Source organism: Ranitomeya imitator, chromosome 2 (genome assembly GCF_032444005.1).
Source record: "Ranitomeya imitator isolate aRanImi1 chromosome 2, aRanImi1.pri, whole genome shotgun sequence".
Classification (NCBI taxonomy): Eukaryota; Metazoa; Chordata; class Amphibia; order Anura; family Dendrobatidae; genus Ranitomeya; species Ranitomeya imitator.
Window position 1 is genome coordinate 174,885,116 of NC_091283.1, and position 17,828 is coordinate 174,902,943.

The 17,828-nt window shown below is 46.0% G+C and overlaps 1 protein-coding gene and 1 pseudogene across 3 annotated transcripts in view; one reads left to right on the forward strand and one right to left on the reverse strand.

Moving 5' to 3' along the window:
- Window positions 1–17,828, forward strand: part of SARDH (sarcosine dehydrogenase) — an 82,355-nt gene that overhangs the window by 12,616 nt on the left and 51,911 nt on the right. The window contains exons 1-6 of one of the 3 annotated variants that reach the window (XM_069748024.1): window positions 3,200–3,258; window positions 6,857–7,169; window positions 7,730–7,908; window positions 9,686–9,865; window positions 10,254–10,377; window positions 13,044–13,144. In XM_069748024.1, coding sequence (XP_069604125.1) covers window positions 6,857–7,169; window positions 7,730–7,908; window positions 9,686–9,865; window positions 10,254–10,377; window positions 13,044–13,144 — 897 coding nt within the window. In that variant the 5' untranslated portion in view covers window positions 3,200–3,258. Of the gene's footprint in view, window positions 1–3,199; window positions 3,259–6,257; window positions 6,380–6,856; window positions 7,170–7,729; window positions 7,909–9,685; window positions 9,866–10,253; window positions 10,378–13,043; window positions 13,145–17,828 lie in introns of those variants that run through there. The other 2 variants (XM_069748023.1, XM_069748022.1) reach the window with 2 other exon arrangements.
- On the reverse strand, window positions 14,044–14,980 carry LOC138667282 (octapeptide-repeat protein T2-like; annotated as a pseudogene).

The following is a 17,828-nucleotide window of genomic DNA, read 5'->3' on the forward strand; positions in this document are numbered from 1 at the left end:
ATCATTGTCATGTTGAAAGACCCAGCCACGTTTCATCTTCAATGCCCTTGCTGATGGAAGGAGGTTTGCACTCAAAATCTCACGATACATGACCCCATTCATTCTTTCATGTACCCGGAGCAGTCGTCTTGGCCCCTTTGCAGAGAAACAGCCCCAAAGCATGATGTTTCCACCACCATGCTTTACAGTAGGTATGGATGCAACTCAGTATTCTTTTTCCTCCAAACACGACAAGTTGTGTTTCTACCAAACAGTTCCAGTTTGGTTTCATCAGACCATAGGACATTCTCCCAAAACTCCTTTGGATCATCCAAATGCTCTCTAGCAAACTTCAGACGGGCCCGGACATGTACTGGCTTAAGCAGTGGGACACGTCTGGCACTGCAGGATCTGAGTCCATGGTGGCGTAGTGTGTTACTTATGGTAGGCCTTGTTACATTGGTCCCAGCTCTCTGCAGTTCATTCACTAGGTCCCCCCGCGTGGTTCTGGGATTTTTGCTCACCGTTCTTGTGATCATTCTGACCTCACGGGGTGGGATTTTGCGTGGTGCCCCAGATCGAGGGAGATTATCAGTGGTCTTGTATGTCTTCCATTTTCTAATTATTGCTCCCACTGTTGATTTCTTCACTCCAAGCTGGTTGGCTATTGCAGATTCAGTCTTCCCAGCCTGGTGCAGGGCTACAATTTTGTTTCTGGTGTCCTTTGACAGCTCTTTGGTCTTCACCATAGTGGAGTTTGGAGTCAGACTGTTTGAGGGTGTGCACAGGTGTCTTTTTATACTAATAACAAGTTTAAACAGGTGCCATTACTACAGGTAATGAGTGGAGGAAAGAGGAGACTCTTAAAGAAGAAGTTACAGGTCTGTGAGAGCCAGAAATCTTGATTGTTTGTTTCTGACCAAATACTTATTTTCCACCATAATATGCAAATAAAATGTTAAAAAAACAGACAATGTGATTTTCTGCATTTTTTTTTCTCAGTTTGTCTCCCATAGTAGAGGTCTACCTATGATGTAAATTACAGACGCCTCTCATCTTTTTAAGTGGTGGAACTTGCACTATTGCTGACTGACTAAATACTTTTTTGCCCCACTGTAAGTATGAAGCATTTGTTTTTTTTACTTTTAGGATGGTAACCAGGGTAAACATTGAGTTACTAAGCGCGGCCCTGCGCTTAGTAACCCGATGTTTACCCTGGTTACCGGCATCGTTGGTCGCTGGAGAGCTATCTGTGTGACAGCTCTCCAGCGACCAAACAGCGACGCTGCAGCGATCCGGATCGTTGTCTGGATCGCTGCAGCGTCGTTTAGTGTGAAGGTACCTTAAGAGTCACTCCTCTGAGAGAATCAGGTTGATTATGCTAATGATTTTTCAGGATTCTAACCTCCCTCTTCCCCAGCAGTTGGTTTTGAGCTCTGCGGATTTTTCCGCAGCAGATTTGAGAAATCCGCAGGTAAAAGGCACTGCCTTTTACCTGCGGATTTACTGTGGATTTTGTGCGGATTTCACCTGCGTTTTTACACCTGCGGATTCCTATTATGGAGCAGGTGTAAACCGCTGCAGAATCCGCACAAAGAATTGACATGCTGCGGAATGTAACCCGCTGTGTTTCCGCACATTTTTTTCCACAGCATGGGCACTGCGGATTGCGTTTTCCATAGGTTTACATTGTACTGTAAACGCATGGAAAGCTGCTGCACATCTGCAGCGAAATCCGCAACGTGTGCACACAGCCTAAAAGTAAAAAAAAACCTGTTCTTTATCTACCATTCCCAGGTCCGGAAATGAGTCTCCAACAAAACTTTTATTTTCACAGCTGAGAATTTGCTACAATTGTATCATCTGTAAACAGCTGCACAAATCTCTGTCTTGCTAGTTACAATGTATTAGTGAAGTGTGTCCTAATCTAGTCTCTTTGGGCCTGTGCACATGTTGCAGATTTGTCACAAAACCTGATGGGTTTGCGAACCTTGATGTCTCATGCACACGTTGCTTTAGTTTTGATTTGCAGATTTGGTGCAGATGTAAATCCGCAGCATGTCATTTTTTCAGCACTTTTCCTGTAGATTTTCACCCATATTAATGAGCGGGGAAAATTGAGAAGCAAAAAACATGTGTAAAAAAAAAAATGCATAAAAAAAAAAAACACAGCAAAAACCATGCCTATTTTATGCAACATTTTTTTTCTGCCAAGAGATGCAGAAACGGTGTAGAGATTTCTGCACCACATGTGTATAGTAGTCACATGTGCATAGTAGTCGTCACATGTGCATAGTAGTCGTCACATGTGCATAGTAGTCGTCACATGTGCATAGTAGTTCTCACATGTGCATAGTAGTTCTCACATGTGCATAGTAGTCACATGTGCATAGTAGTAGTCACATGTGCATAGTAGTCGTCACATGTGCATAGTAGTCGTCACATGTGCATAGTAGTCGTCACATGTGCATAGTAGTCGTCACATGTGCATAGTAGTTCTCACATGTGCATAGTAGTCACATGTGCATAGTAGTAGTCACATGTTCATAGTAGTCACATGTGCATAGTAGTCCTCACATGTGCATAGTAGTAGTAGTCACATGTGCATAGTCGTCACATGTGCATAGTCCCTTAGGCTACATACACACACTGGTTAAGCTGCTTACATAAAGCAGGCTTTGCAGCGTTTTTGTCAGGGTACATTTGTCTCTTGTGCATGGGTGAAAAATGCCGAAAGAAGAGACATGCTGCATTTTGCAAACAACAAACTCTTCAACAAAAGTCAGGAAAATAAACAGTGTGTGCATGAGTTTTCTGAAATCTCATAGACTTTGCTGGTGCTGTAAAACGCAGCTGGAAATTTGCATTAAAAAAAAGCCGCAAAAACGCAAGAAGATAGGGTTGTCCAGACTGGATACAACTATCACAAACCCTCAGCTGTGAGCAGTAATTAGGTCAGGACAGAGGAGGGAGGAACGCTGCCACTACCTCTCCTTCCTGCTGGATCCATTTCTGGCTTTGGCTCGTGTGAATGTAACCCGGGGCAGAAAGCGCAGCCGTGCCCATCCGTGAGCAGATCTCTTGCCATGTGTCTGGGTGCACAGGCGGCTGCCATGCTTTCTCTGCAGTGCAGGCTCTTGTTGACTCTCACATGGGGAGGGTATGGGGAGGAGGCCCAGTTTAACCCTTTTGCCGGAAGGCGTTGTATAGGAAGCCCACGTAGACCAATAATAGTCACATCCAAATTCTCTTTTAGCTCAGCTGCTGTCGACTCAGACGGTACGTGAACCCTGGGCTGAGGACATGGGATATATCCGCAGATTGGGAATGGGCTAGCTGTGTGTCCCTGGGAACGTCGCCTCGTGCTGGGAATGTTAAGAAATAAAGTACGTTTCTAGCGCAGCACGTACGACTGTCCCCTGCACATGGCAGTCACAGTCAGTAGAAGGCCCCTGTGCAAGAACAATGTTTGGGCCCTTTGCAGCCTAATAACTCATCATAATGCTCAGTTTCAGCTGCTTTGAATGTTGGAGCGGGCCCCGCTTTACCTCTAGGGCCCCTGTGCGGCTGCAGAGGTTGCACTAATGATATGTCCACCTGTACGGCGTAATCAGTAGCTGCAAATTGTGGGGCCACTTAGATGATCAGTATGGTGCCGTATGGTTTCCTCACCATGGCCGGTCCATTCTTCTGGCAGCTTCTGTTTGGAATTTGCCACTATGATATATATGGATTTAATTTAAAAAAAAAGCGCAAAGGACGTCCAATAAACATTTTTTTTTTCTGAATTGGCTTTTGCTACAAAAAAGATTGGGGTACACCAGTGTTTGATACCCGTGGTGTGCACGTGGCCTTAGTGTAGGCTCCGAGGGCAGGGGTTGCGAAGCCACGTAATACAGGGCTGGAGGGGGAAGTGTAGAACATGGTGGGGGGCTACACAGCTGGCCCAATGGGTGGGTTTGGGTCCAGTACAGTCACAAAGGGCACAACAAGGATCACTACTCAAGGTGGGGTCACAGATTTGCACCCTGAGTCTCCCCTTCATGTGAGCGCAGTTCCGTTTCTCGATTGGGTTATTTGCCTACTTTATTATTATTTTTTTTTTATTATTATTATTATTATTATACATTTTTATAGCGCCATTTATTCCATGGCGCTTTACATGTGAATACGAGGCAAATATAGACAAATACATTAAACATGAGCAGATAACAGGCACACGGGTACATAAGGAGGAAGGACCCTGCCCGCGAGGGCTCACAGTCTGCAGGGGATGGGTGATGAAACACTAGGAGAGGGTAGGGCAGGTTGCGCGGCGGTTCAGTAACTTCAGGATCACTGCAGGCTGTAGGCTTGTCGGAAGAGATGAGTCTTCAGGTTCTTTTTTAAGGTTTCTATGGCAGGCGAGAGTCTGATGTGTTGGGGTAGAGAGTTCCAGAGTATGGGGCAAGCACGGGAGAAGTCTTGGATGCGGTTGTGGGAAGAAGAGATGCGAGGGGAGTAGAGAAGGAGGTCTTGAGAGGATCGGAGGTTGCGTGTAGGTAGGTACCGGGAGACCATGTCACAGATGTATGGAGGTGACAGGTTGTGGATGGCTTTGTATGTCATTGTGAGGGTTTTGAACTGGAGTCTCTGGGCGATAGGAAGCCAGTGAAGGGCTTGACATAGGGGAGAGGCTGGGGAATAGCGGGGAGACAGGTAGATTAGTCGGGCAGCAGAGTGTAGGATGGATTGGAGCGGTGCCAGAGTGCTAGAGGGGAGTCCAGAGAGTAGGAGGTTGCAGTAGTCGAGGCGGGAGATGATAAGGGCATGCACTAGCGTTTTTGCGGTGTCGCGGTCAAGGAAAGCACGGATCCGGGAAATATTTTTGAGTTTGAGACGGCAGGAGGAGGCAAGGGCTTGGATATGTGGCTTGAAAGAGAGGGCAGAGTCGAGGATCACCCCGAGGCACCGGGCGTGTGGGACTGGGGAAAGTGAGCAGCCATTGACATTGATGGATAGGTCTGGTGGAGGGGTAGAGTGAGATGGGGGAAAGATGATGAATTCTGTTTTGTCCATGTTCAGTTGTAGAAAGCGAGCAGAAAAGAAGGCTGAAATAGCAGACAGACAGTGCGGATTTTGGTAAGTAAGGAGGTGAGGTCAGGTCCGGATAGGTAGATCTGCGTGTCATCAGCGTAGAGATGGTACTGCATACCGTGGGATTCTATGAGCTGTCCCAAGCCAAAAGTGTAGATGGAGAAGAGTAGGGGTCCTAGAACAGAGCCCTGAGGAACACCGACTGACAAGGGGCGAAGTGAGGAGGTGGTGTGGGGGAGGGAGACTGTTGTTAGCGCATTTCATGGCACGGTGTATTTCCACACTTTATGGCATTATTTGTGCAGCTCAGGCTGCTTTTGCTATTTTTTATTGCTTTTGGGTCTCTCGTCAGTGGCTCCATCGGAGCTTGAGTCTAAAGGCCTGTAGTAATGGAATTCGGCTGCTTGCACCGACAGGGGCTTTTATGATGAAGATGGAGTCACTGTGTGCGCTGTTGGACATCAATTTTGGCAGAATAAGCACCAAAATGATGGCCGACAGAGCACAAAGTGACTATGTCTGTATCCTTATAGTCAATGGCCGCTGCCAGCATATACGTCAGAGCCTTATCCTACAGTGCTTCGGACATAAGCCCCGGCGGGGCCACTGACCGTAGGATAAATGACGGGAACATTGTGGCACTATTATTTTGAGATCTTACGGCATTATCTGGGCACTGTAAGATAAATCATAAGAAGAGGGGCCACTGCTCAACCTAATGCCGCCTCCGGGTCTCCTTTTGGGCAGGAGCTGCCATCAAGTTACTTTTAGGAAAAGTTAAGTCTCCTTTAGGTCATGTTCTTACGGAGAGTTAAGCTTTTTTTTCCTCCTCTGCATTTAAGGCCCTGTTCACATGCAGCAATTTTGCTCAAATTGCCATAAAATTTAGTTTTTATTCCTCATTAAAATGTGCATTTTTTAATGTTTTTTTTTTTGCTGCTCAGCCGCCTTAATTTCTCATGGCCATTTTGCTTTTAAAGACGCTGCAGAATTTGTGGGTTTTTTTTTTAGTTCCCTTAAATCCTTAATGTCTGAAAAACTGCTTGCAAAAGATCATAATTGTGTTTTTTTTAAAGTGCGAAATTATGACGTTTCTGCACACAAAAAAAACCCCACATTAAGCTTGACCTATCAAATCCGTACCAAAAAGGAAAAACGCATAAAAAATGCAGTAAATGGATCAGATTCTCTTGTGTATTTCAGTGCAAACTCCTTCGGGGGAAGGGAATGGAGGGGGACGTGTCCAGGCACACCCCTCACACACCTCCTTACAAATCCTGAGCACATGTGGACATAGTGACGAGGATCAGTGAAGCTGTATACGGTAAACGGGAGGACGTACTGGGCAAATATTGGAGTTTGAATCATTCTGTCTTTTCTGAAGTTCTTGCACTGACGTCCTGTAGATATTTTGCTGGGCTTGCTCTTATACACTGCAGTTAGTCCAAAGAAGCAGAGCTTCGGGGGCCAAATGTTATTTTTTGCAGCTGTAGATTAGCTAAGTCCAACGTGGACAAATCAGTAAAGGGTTAAACAGATACTTGACGATTTAGGAGCAGATTGGTTGTCATTATGGAAGACGAGCAGATGGAATGTGCCTGTGTCACGTGACTGTGCCCGGGGCAGATGTTACGCTTCCAGGAAGGCGGGCGACTTCCATGTCTCGCCCGTGCTACTACTCCAATGCTCAGCCCTGATGAGGTGTCCTACAAGGACTTCTATCAGGACGACGCAGTCTAGGGCTCTGTGTAATACATGTTTGGCTCGTTGAGTCGCTGACTGACTTGTCCGTTTGTTCCAGATGATCATGAGATACCTAAGCAGAACGGTCCACTTGGCCACCAGGGCTGGCTACAGATATGGCTACCATGGTCTCAGCACTGCCACTGGTCACACGACAGAGAAGAGTGTACCGTATGTTACGACGCTAAAAGAGGAAGGTTCTGCTACCAAAGGTCCAACCAAGCCGTTGCCTAAATCTGCAGACGTGGTGGTGATCGGAGGGGGCAGTTTGGGATGCCAAACCACTTACCACTTAGCCAAGATGGGCATGAAGAATGTTGTGCTGCTGGAAAGAGACCGTCTTACTTCTGGGACAACATGGCATACGGCAGGTAAAAAGGGCAAAATTGCAAGATCTCAAGTTTGGATAGGAATCGTTAGGTGGATTTGTGTTGGATTTTTTCTCTCCTGTATAGACATGATGCCTATAGGGCAGCACAAAGACGCTGTGGCCTCATCCTATGGAGACATATGCATTCTGAGCACCGCCATATGGTACGGTGTACAGCAGTGTATTATGGTGGTATCTCCTCCTAGATGCAAAGAAAATAAAAACTTCTATATAAAATGTGAAGGTGCAGGATATACCCATGGGCCAAGGTCTAACTATAGTGGGTGCAGAGGATGCATCTCCCCCAACACCTGAATCCTATGGGGGAGGCAAAAATGTCACTTTGGCCAATATTTGAAGACCAATACTATTAAAGACCCACATTTGTTAGGTCCTTGTTGGAGATTTTGTATAAATGGCCCTTGGGTCTCCAGTTCTGTAACTTCCCCATGACCTCTACCGGTGCGCTGTATGGCTCTGAGATGTGGGCATTAGCAGGAGGCCTATAGATACTGTAGGAAACCTTATAACGAATGACATGACACTTCTCTCCCCTTCCAGGGCTTTTGTGGCAGCTGCGGCCCAGTGATGTGGAGGTGGAACTGTTGGCCCACACCCGTAATGTCGTCAGCCAGGACCTGGAGCAGGAGACGGGTCTGCACACTGGATGGATAGAGAATGGAGGTCTCTTCATCGCCTCCAACAAGCAGCGTCTGGATGAATATAAAAGACTCATGTCTGTAAGAGTGGTGTAACCCCAAGTGTATGTACAAGTGTAAGCCTCTATCTGATCACTGGAAGCTGTGAGCTCCATGGTGGTCATCCAGCTATGGTCCAATTCACCCTTGTGGGGATGACCGTGCATCCTTGTCCTGTTCTTTGGTCAGAACCAGGACTAGGTGTTGGTTAAGGGTCTCAGAGGTCAGACCCCACATAACTTTCTTTTATGTCCTGATTTCTGGTTTGTAAAAAGAGCAAGAAACCCACCAAAATCTGTGAAGGGCCCCACATTTATTATCCTAATGTCTTCCTATGAGGTCTGGGTGGGACTGAAATCTGTGCACCTCATATCCATGAGGATGAGTGACAGCAGAGGTGACTGCGCAGACCCTTTCCTCCATACCATGCGATGCAGCTGGCCCCGATGTAGCGCCAATAGGGGCAGGGGGTCATTAGGTTACTAATCTGCTGGATAACTCCTCACTCTTGTGCTCTTCCACCTGTGGTTGCCCTGGTGCATAAAGGTTTCTGTTACACTTTCACATCGGTTTTCAACATCCTCTTTTTTTTCTTCGAAAAATTGCAGGCAAACTGTGATGGGAATATTTCCAAACAGAATTGTTTTTCCTCTGTAGCGTGCAGATTTAGTATCTCCGCTAATGGTTTTCACACTGACTTCACAAACCGGCAGAGCTGTGATCACTGGTTTAATGTGCTTGCTAATTGCTTCTTAGTAGCATCAGAGTGTTAATACTAACGAGGGTGTTATTAATTTATTTTCTACAATTCCATTAAATAATACCGCCTTCCCGTCACTGATCATGTAGAAGAGTCATCTGGGTTAGAAAACTCATTTTCAAACATCCTGTAAGAGATCTGATCGTACATTGCTGTTAGCAGAATAGGGACATTTAAGTCCTGCCCATGAGCAGCATAAGTCCACCCATGAAGAGCAGCAAGCTGGTCATCCATTTTTGGGCACGGTTTACAGAAACCCTGACCCTTTTTTAGTATGGGAGAGCCCAGAAATGGCAGAGATTGTATCTGGAAAAAGAGGAAAAGACTCAGGAAATTCTGAACTGTTGGCAGCCAGATCATTTCAGCATTTCGCAGTCACAATGAATCTCTCAGGTCTCATTCACACATCATTTATTTGCATATTGAGACAAATGGATCAATTTTTTAATCAATGATTTTTATCTGATTTTTTTTTAGTTGGGTCTCTTGCTTATTTTTTCTATCCATATAGCATTCCGTTTTCTTCTATATTAAAAAAGGGCTGCTAAGTTTCTACCCATTGGGCAGTAAAATTGGAAAGCACATGAAGGACGCACAGATTCGATCTGCTTGCTGTCTAATTTTTTTGTTTTTTTTCAATGACCCTTTAACATGACAAGTCAACTTTCATCTGAGAGTGGGATCATAATTGGCCTGCAAAAAAAAACCACTGTGTAATGCTTTCTTTGCCCTGTGGGGGTGCTGCAGGGAAATTAAACCCTTCTTTCTGGGTTCATGTGATTGCTTCGGTTCTCAGCAGCAGGACAATGTGTGTTCAGCTTTTATAACTGAAGCATGTTAAAGTGGACATTCCTTTTAACTAATAGTATTTTCAAATGCATTGGGTACTAACTGGACCCACTAAATATCCCTTTTCAGTCAGCTGTTATCTTTACGTAAGCCAATTTATTATGGGCTGTGTTGGGTATTGCAGCTTGGCACCATTCATTTGGAGGCTGACCAGATGTAGCCTGATGCACTCGCTCCATTGATGATGATTTTGCCTTTTTATCTCAATAGTTGGGAAAGGTTTATGGTGTGGAATCGTACGTACTCTCCCCGGCTGAAACCAAGGATTTATATCCGCTCATGAACGTTGACGATCTGTACGGCACCCTCTACGTCCCGAAGGATGGTACCATGGACCCTGCTGGCACTTGTACAACCTTAGCAAGGGCTTCTACTGCCAGGGGAGCTCAGGTAACAGGAGTGATGGGTGAGGATGCTGAGATATGAGGGGCTGTTTGTTGGGGTCCTCACACTGTAGCGCCTCCTATGATTTATCAGCGCCTTTATAATATTAGACACTGAAAGAAAACCGTTGGTGACTTCCCTCCATAATACCATCTGTGAGGCCACAAATAAAGCCGTGTATCTCAGCTTCCCATATTCCTCTGAGTGTAACGGGGAAGGTGGGCTAGCAACAATAACTGCAACGGCATTGGAGGGTGACGGGCTCGTTCCTTCATACATTGTATATACTATATCTTTTTGTCTCAATGGGTCTCTTCACTTTGGCCTGTCTCTGAATGTGGAGGAGCATGATAAATGGCCGAGGGACTGATGCATCGCTTCTTGTCGCACACAGGTCATAGAGAACTGTCCTGTCACTGGCATCCAAGTAAAGACTGATGACTTTGGGGTCAAGAGGGTTGTGGCTGTGGAAACGGAATATGGCACCGTGCAGACCCCCTGTGTGGTGAACTGTGCTGGTAACAAATATGCCTACTGCGATAAAGCTATCTATCTATATTATATCTATCTCATATTTATCTTTTTATCTATCCATGTATCTCTGTATCTTTATTGCTATGTAGCAATTAGGCAAGTATTAGCATGGCTGTGATTGGCCGGCGCAGCACATGACCCAGCCTAACGTGCAGTTCCCCTTATTTTTATAACCAGCCAAGGGGAAGCAGACAGCTGTGAGCTGGTCTTATCATGCTGCTTATTAGGCTGGGAAGGGGCCAATATTCCTGCACCTTCCCAAACTATGAATATCAGCCTGCAGCTGTCTGCTTTTTCTTTGCTGGTTATTAAAAAAATTACATGGGGGTCCCTTTTTTATAACCAGATAATCAAAGCAGATAGCTCTGGATATTGGCCTCTTCCCAGATTAATAAGACCAGCCCTCAGCCACCTCAGAAATGGCGCATTCATTAGATGCGCCAATTCTGGCGCTTAGCTTTGGCTCTTCCCAATTGCCCTGGTGCAGTGGCAATCGGGGTAATGGTTTTGGGGTTGATGTCAGCTGTGTAACATCTGCTGACATTAAGCCCAGGGGTTAACAACGGAGAGGCATTTGTCATACACTCCCATTACTAACCCCATTGTCAAAAGAAATAAACACACACACACACTCACTGAAAAGTCCTTTATTTGTAAAAAATCACTCCCCTACAAGTTCCCTCTTTTACCTGTTTATATATATATAAAAAAAAAATAATCCACAGGCATCTGCCGCAATCCAAATGGAGGTCCACGACTATCCCAGTCTTCTTCGTCCAGTCTACGGAGCCCCATTCAGAAAATGCAGCTCCATATGCTGGTGCAGCAGCCACTGCCGGGTCTGACAGTGTAATCTGTGATGAGACAATGAAAGCCGGTCTTAAGAGCGCAGAAAGAGACACAGACGAGAGACCTGATGAAGACGGATCCTCCTTTGAAACGCGTTGTGGTTTAACCCCATTTCTCGTCTGTGTCTCTTTCCTGCGCTCCTAAGACCGGTTTTCATTGTCTCATTGCTCCCATCCTCCATTGGAGGTTCCCGGCTGGAGCTGCGGTGGAGACTCGACATCCTGTCCACCCCTGGGCTGCCTCCTATATGACCACTCATCACTGTCTCTTGGTGTAATCTGTGAGGCTCAGCTGCCGTGAACTGAGGTGACCTTAGTAAGGTTACCTCCGTTCACAGCGGCCTATTCTTACAATGGCAGCGCGAGTGCTGGACTGATGTGCAGTGATGTCACTCGTGCTGCCCTTGTGAGAGCCAGCGTAAGAAGACTAGATCACAGCTATCTGCTTTCCCTTTGCTGGTTATAAAAATACGGGGGACACCACGTCATTTTTTTCATTTATTTATTAACAAGTACAGTAAAATATACACGCAAGGCACTGCTCCACTTGGAACTCTGCCTCCTGGTTCAAGATTATTATTATTTTTATTCTATATTATTTTAAGTTATTTTCCTATCCGCCTTTGCTTACAGGGCAATTGTCCAGCTCTTATCCCCATTTTGCTTACTTTTGCAGCCCTCTAGCCCTTACTACGACCATTTTATAGCCATTTTACAGCCCCAAAGTTCAGGTCCCCATTGACTTATGTGGGGTTTGGGTCCGGGGTCAAGTTCTGGTACCTTAACCGAACTTTTTTTTCTCAAGTTCGACTGAAGCCAAACTTCCACGTGTCCGCTCATCCCTAGTAGCGATCTATCTTTGTATCTAATTATTTTTGAACAGGACGTTCAACAAAAGCTCTGCTGTACTGAGCTGAAGCATTGCCTCTGTTCACATGGGCCGTCTGTCTATTAGTTTCATATATATCTTTGTATCTATCTATGTACTTCTCTCTTTTCTTCTTTCTCTTTCATTCTATCTTTCATGTTCCTTCTCTTTCCTTCTCTTTCCTTCTCTTTCCTTCTCTTTCCTTCTCTTTCTTTCTCTTTCCTTCTCTTTCCTTCTCTTTCCTTCTCTTTTTCCTTCTCTCTCTTTCCTTCTCTCTCTTTCCTTCTCTCTCTTTCCTTCTCTCTCTTTCCTTCTCTCTCTTTCCTTCTCTCTCTTTACTTCTCTCTCTTTCCTTCTCTCTCTTTACTTCTCTTTACTTCTCACTTTACTTCTCACTTTACTTCTCACTTTACTTCTCTCTCGTTCCTTCTCTTTCTTTCTCTTTCTTCCTCTGTTTCCTTCGCTCTCTGTTTCCTTCGCTCTCTGTTTCCTTCGCTCTCTGTTTCCTTCGCTCTCTGTTTCCTTCGCTCTCTGTTTCCTTCGCTCTCTGTTTCCTTCCCTCTGTTTCCTTCCCTCTGTTTCCTTCCCTCTGTTTCCTTCCCTCTGTTTCCTTCTCTCTGTTTCCTTCCCTCTCTGTTTCTTTCCCTCTCTGTTTCCTTCCCTCTGTTTCCTTCCCTCTCTGTTTCCTTGTCTCTCTCGCTTTCCTTGTCTCTCTCGCTTTCCTTGTCTCTCTCTTTGCTTGTCTCTCAGTCTTTCTTTGACTCTCTCTTTTTCCTTGTCTTTTTTCCTTGTTTCTCTCTTTCCTTGTCTCTCTCTCTCTTTCTTTGTCTCTCTTTTTCCGTGTCTCTCCCTTTCTCTTTCCTTGTCTCTCTTTCTTCTTTTTTTCTCTTTTTTTTCCTAATACGCTATTATTTTTTGCTGTTATCTCCTGTAGGTGTTTGGGCTAAGACTCTTGGACAAATGGCTGGGGTGAACGTTCCTCTGGTAGCGATGCACCATGCCTACGTGGTCACTGAGCGGATCGAGGGAATCCAGGTCCCGTTACTAGTAGTATTTTATATCTTATCCTTGTTTTGTATATCTGCTGTCATTATGTCACCATCCTCCAACATGTCACCACAATTATGTTAAGATATTGGTGCATTTTTAATTAGGTCACAATCCCATAGTGCGAAGTGCACGGTCTGCACCCATCTGTCACCCCCGCACAATGCTCTGGGCTTGACTTTCATCAGGCGGCACAGTATGCATTACTGCAGTCACTGGAGATTTTGTTAGTTAAGGAATGTGAAGCCCCTATCCTGTCATATATTGATGGGACACTACTGATAGCAGCCCTCGCCTTCCATCACCCTCTATGATGTGTGATGAGACACAGTTATACAGTTCAACAACTGACCACAAGAGGGACTATATCCAAATCTATAACCAGATATCTTGGACATGCAGTCACATAAGCAATGGCGCAGTGAGGGTTACCAGCACGGAGGGGGGCAAGATAAGTATTTAGTGGCCCCTAACCTATGGACCATAGATGTTCCCTGAATCCCTCCCAGCAGTCCATTTTTGAGCCCCCTATTCCTCAAGCACATGTATTATACTTTTTATGACAATAACTATGTGCTTCAGCCCTCTAGTTTTTCTTCTATTTAATGAAATCTATAAAATATATCTTTTCTCTATCTCTCTCTCTCCCTCCCTCTATCTCTCTCCCTCCCTCTATCTCCCTCTATCTCTCTCCCTCCCTCTATCTCTCTCCATCTATCTATCTATCTATCTATCTATCTATCTATCTATCTATCTATCTATCTATCTATCTATCTATCTATCTATCTATCTATCCCTCCCTCCATCTATCTATCTCTCCCTCTATCTGTCTATCTATCTATCTATCTATCTATCTATCTATCTATCTATCTATCTCTCTCTCTCTCTCCCTCCCTCCCTCCATCTCTCTCTCTCTCTCTCTCTCTCCCTCTCTCTCTCTCTCTCCCTCCATCTCGCTCTCTCCCTCCATCTCGCTCTCTCCCTCCATCTCTCTCTCTCCCTCCATCTCTCTCCCTCCCTCTCTATCTATCTATCTATCTATCTATCTCTATCTCTATCTCTCTCTCTCCCCCTCCCTCCCTCCATCTCTCTCTCCCTCCCTCCATCTCTCCCTCCCTCTATCTATCTATCTATCTATCTATCTATCTATCTATCTATCTATCTATCCCTCCATCTATCTATCTCTCCCTCCCTCTATCTCTCCCTCTATCTATCTGTCTATCTATCTATCTATCTCTCTCTCTCTCTCTCCCTCCCTCCATCTCTCTCCCTCCCTCCATCTCTCTCCCTCCAATTCTCTCCCTCCCTCCATCTCTCTCCCTCCCTCCATCTCTCCCTCCCTCCCTCTATCTATCTATCTATCTATCTATCTATCTATCTATCTATCTATCTATCTATCTATCTCTATCTCTATCTCTATCTCTCTCTCTCTCTCCCCCTCCCTCCCTCCATCTCTCTCTCCCTCCCTCCATCTCTCTCTCCCTCCATCTCTCCCTCCCTCCATCTCTCCCTCCCTCCATCTCTCTCTCCCTCCATCTCTCTCTCCCTCCATCTCTCCCTCCCTCTATCTCTCTCTCTCTCTCTCCCTCCATCTCTCTCTCTCCATCTCTCCCTCCCTCTATCTATCTATCTATCTCTCCCTCCATCTCTCTCCCTCCATCTCTCTCCCTCCATCTCTCTCCCTCCATCTCTCTCCCTCCATCTCTCTCCCTCCATCTCTCTCCCTCCATCTCTTTCCCTCCATCTCTTTCCCTCCATCTCTCTCTCCCTCCATCTCTCTCTCCCTCAATCTCTCTCTCCCTCCATCTCTCTCTCCCTCCATCTCTCTCTCCCTCCCTATCTATCTATCTATCTATCTATCTATCTCTCTATCTCTCTCTCTCTCTATCTCTCTCTCCATCTCTCTCTCCCTCCATGTCTCCCTCCCTCCATCTCTCCCTCCCTCCATCTCTCCCTCCCTCCATCTCTCTCTCCCTCCCTATCTATCTATCTATCTATCTCTCTCCATCTCTCTCTCTCCATCTCTCTCTCCCTCCATCTCTCTCTCCCTCCATCTCTCTCCCTCCATCTCTCTCTCCCTCTCTATCTATCTATCTATCTATCTATCTATCTATCTATCTATCTATCTATCTATCTATCTATCTATCTCTCTCTCTCTCTCTCTCTCTCAAATTCAAATTCAAATGAGCTTTATTGGCAGGACTAAGTACATGTTAGCATTGCCAAAGCATATGGTAAAAATACGGGGGTGGGGAAGGGGGGGGGGGCATATAGAGGTCCAGGGAATATCAAATTCCTTTTAGAGGATAGGGGATGTTTCCAGGGTGGGGTATAGGAGTCCATGACATATCGGGCTCTTTAGTCGGGGGATAGGGATATGTCCAGTGTTGGGGTACGGGAGTCCATGACATATCAGGCTCCTCTTAGTCTGTGGCAGGCACTGACATATTCCGCTGCTACGGCCACTGCACTTTCCTCTTCCCCCAGTATTATCGGCAGTTTCTCTTCCTCCTCCTTGGATGTGAAGTCTGGGAGGAGATCAGACAGCCTCTTGAAGTGAGTGTCCCTCACTGCGGAGTATTTGGGGCACCTCAGCAGGAAGTGGGCCTCATCCTCCACAGCCTCCTGGGGACACTGCTGGCAGAGTCTGTTCTCTCGAGGCTTGTAGTTCTGTCGGTGCCGCCCGTATTCGATGAGTAGGCTGTGGGCGCTCAGTCTGTACCGGCTCAGGATCTGTCGATCTTTGGGGTTTTCTAGTTTCTCTAGATATGGGGCCAGTTTGTACTCCCTCTGTAGATTCCGGTATATTGTCAGTTTCTGGGATTTGTTTATGTCGTTCCTCCAGATGCTGAGATATTCCTCTTTGACTTTGTGTACCATTTTCTGGATTTCACCTTTTGTCAGGCCATGGAGGTTGATGGCTTGGTCAGACTGGCTTTGGGTACTTTTTCTTGGGAGGCTTCCTGAGGCTTCCTGGTGTAGGAAGGCTTTGTGATGGTAGGAGCTGGGACTGCTACTTTGTAGATGAGCCTTGAATGACAGCGCCTTCTTCTTTATTGCGATGTGTAGTGGGAATCTGCCCAGCTCTGCTCGGCAGGCGCTATTTGATGTGCTCCGATGGACTTGGAGAAGATGCTTGCAGAACTCTAGGTGGAATATTTCTGTCGGCCCAGCGTCCCACTTTGACCAGTTTGGGTATGAGACTGGGCCCCAGACCTCACTACCGTATAGAAGAATTGGGGCAATGATGGAGTCAAAAATTTTTAGCCATACGGTTACTGGTGCCTTGAGGTGGTACAGACACCTTCTGATGGCATAGAAGGCTTTGGATGCCTTGTCTTTTAGTGACTCTATGGCTTGCTTGAAGCTCCCTGACTGGCTGAGTTCTAGGCCCAGGTAGGTGTACCTGTTGGTTTCAGTAAGTGGACGGTTGTCTATCATAAAGGTAGGATTGCCAGTGGGTTTCTGCTTTCTTTTCTGGAACACCATGATATTAGTTTTTTTCTCGTTGATTGGCAGTGCCCATGTGCTGCTGAAGGTCTCTAGGATTTTCAGATGATCTTGGAGGCCTTTCTCAGTTGGTGATAACAGCACGAGGTCATCTGCATACAGCAGAAATTTCACCTGGGTGTCATAGAGGGCGAGTCCTGGTGCTGAGGAGGACTCTAGGGCCACTGCCAGCTCATTGATGTAGATGTTAAAGAGCGTTGGACTGAGGCTGCAGCCCTGTCTCATTCCTCGACTTTGTTGGAAATAGGCCGTCCTCCTTCCGTTGACCTTCACACTGCAACTGTTCTCTGTGTAGGAGCTTCGGATGACATCATATGTTTTGCCTCCTATTCCGCTCCCCAGCAATTTTAGGAATAGTCCTGGGTGCCACACTGAGTCGAAGGCCTTCTTGAAGTCCACAAAACAAGCGTATATCTTCCCGTTCTTTGTATTGTGGACGTGGCTCTTGATGAGGCTGTGCAGAGTGTAGATGTGGTCAGTGGTGCGGTGGTTTGGCATGAACCCTGCTTGGCTCTTGCTGAGGACGTTGTGCTCGGTGAGGAAGGTGAGGATCCTCTTGTTCAGGATGCAGTTGAAGAGTTTACCCAGGTTGCTGCTGACACATATCCCTCGGTAGTTTGCTGGGTCGTACTTGTCCCCATTTTTGTGTATAGGGGTTATGAGGCCTTGGTTCCAGTTTTTGGGGAAGCAGCCAGCCTGCAGTACAATATTAAATAGTTTTGTTATCGCAGCCTGGATGTCTGGAGGGCTGTATTTCAGCATTTCTGGGAGGATCCCATCTGGACCACTGGCTTTTTTACCTTTTATCTGTGTGATCCTTTCTGTTATTTCTGTCAGTGTGATTGGTGTATCCAGAGGATTTTGGAAATCTTTGAACTTTTCCTCCATATCTTTCAGTTTTTTCACAAGCTCTTTTTGTGCCAGGTTCAGGTCTTCACTTGGGATGTCATTGTAGAGGTCCTTGAAGTACTGGAGCCAGATGTTGCCGCTCTGGATGTGGAGGCTGTTGCTTTTCTGGTTGGATCCAAGGTGATTCCACAGTTCCCAAAATTTGTTGTCTTCAAGGGCATCTTGGAGTTGGAGGAGTTTGGTAGAGATGTCGTTTTGCTTTTTCTTTCTGAGGATGGCTTTGTAATTTCGTTGTACGGTGTGGTAGGCTTCT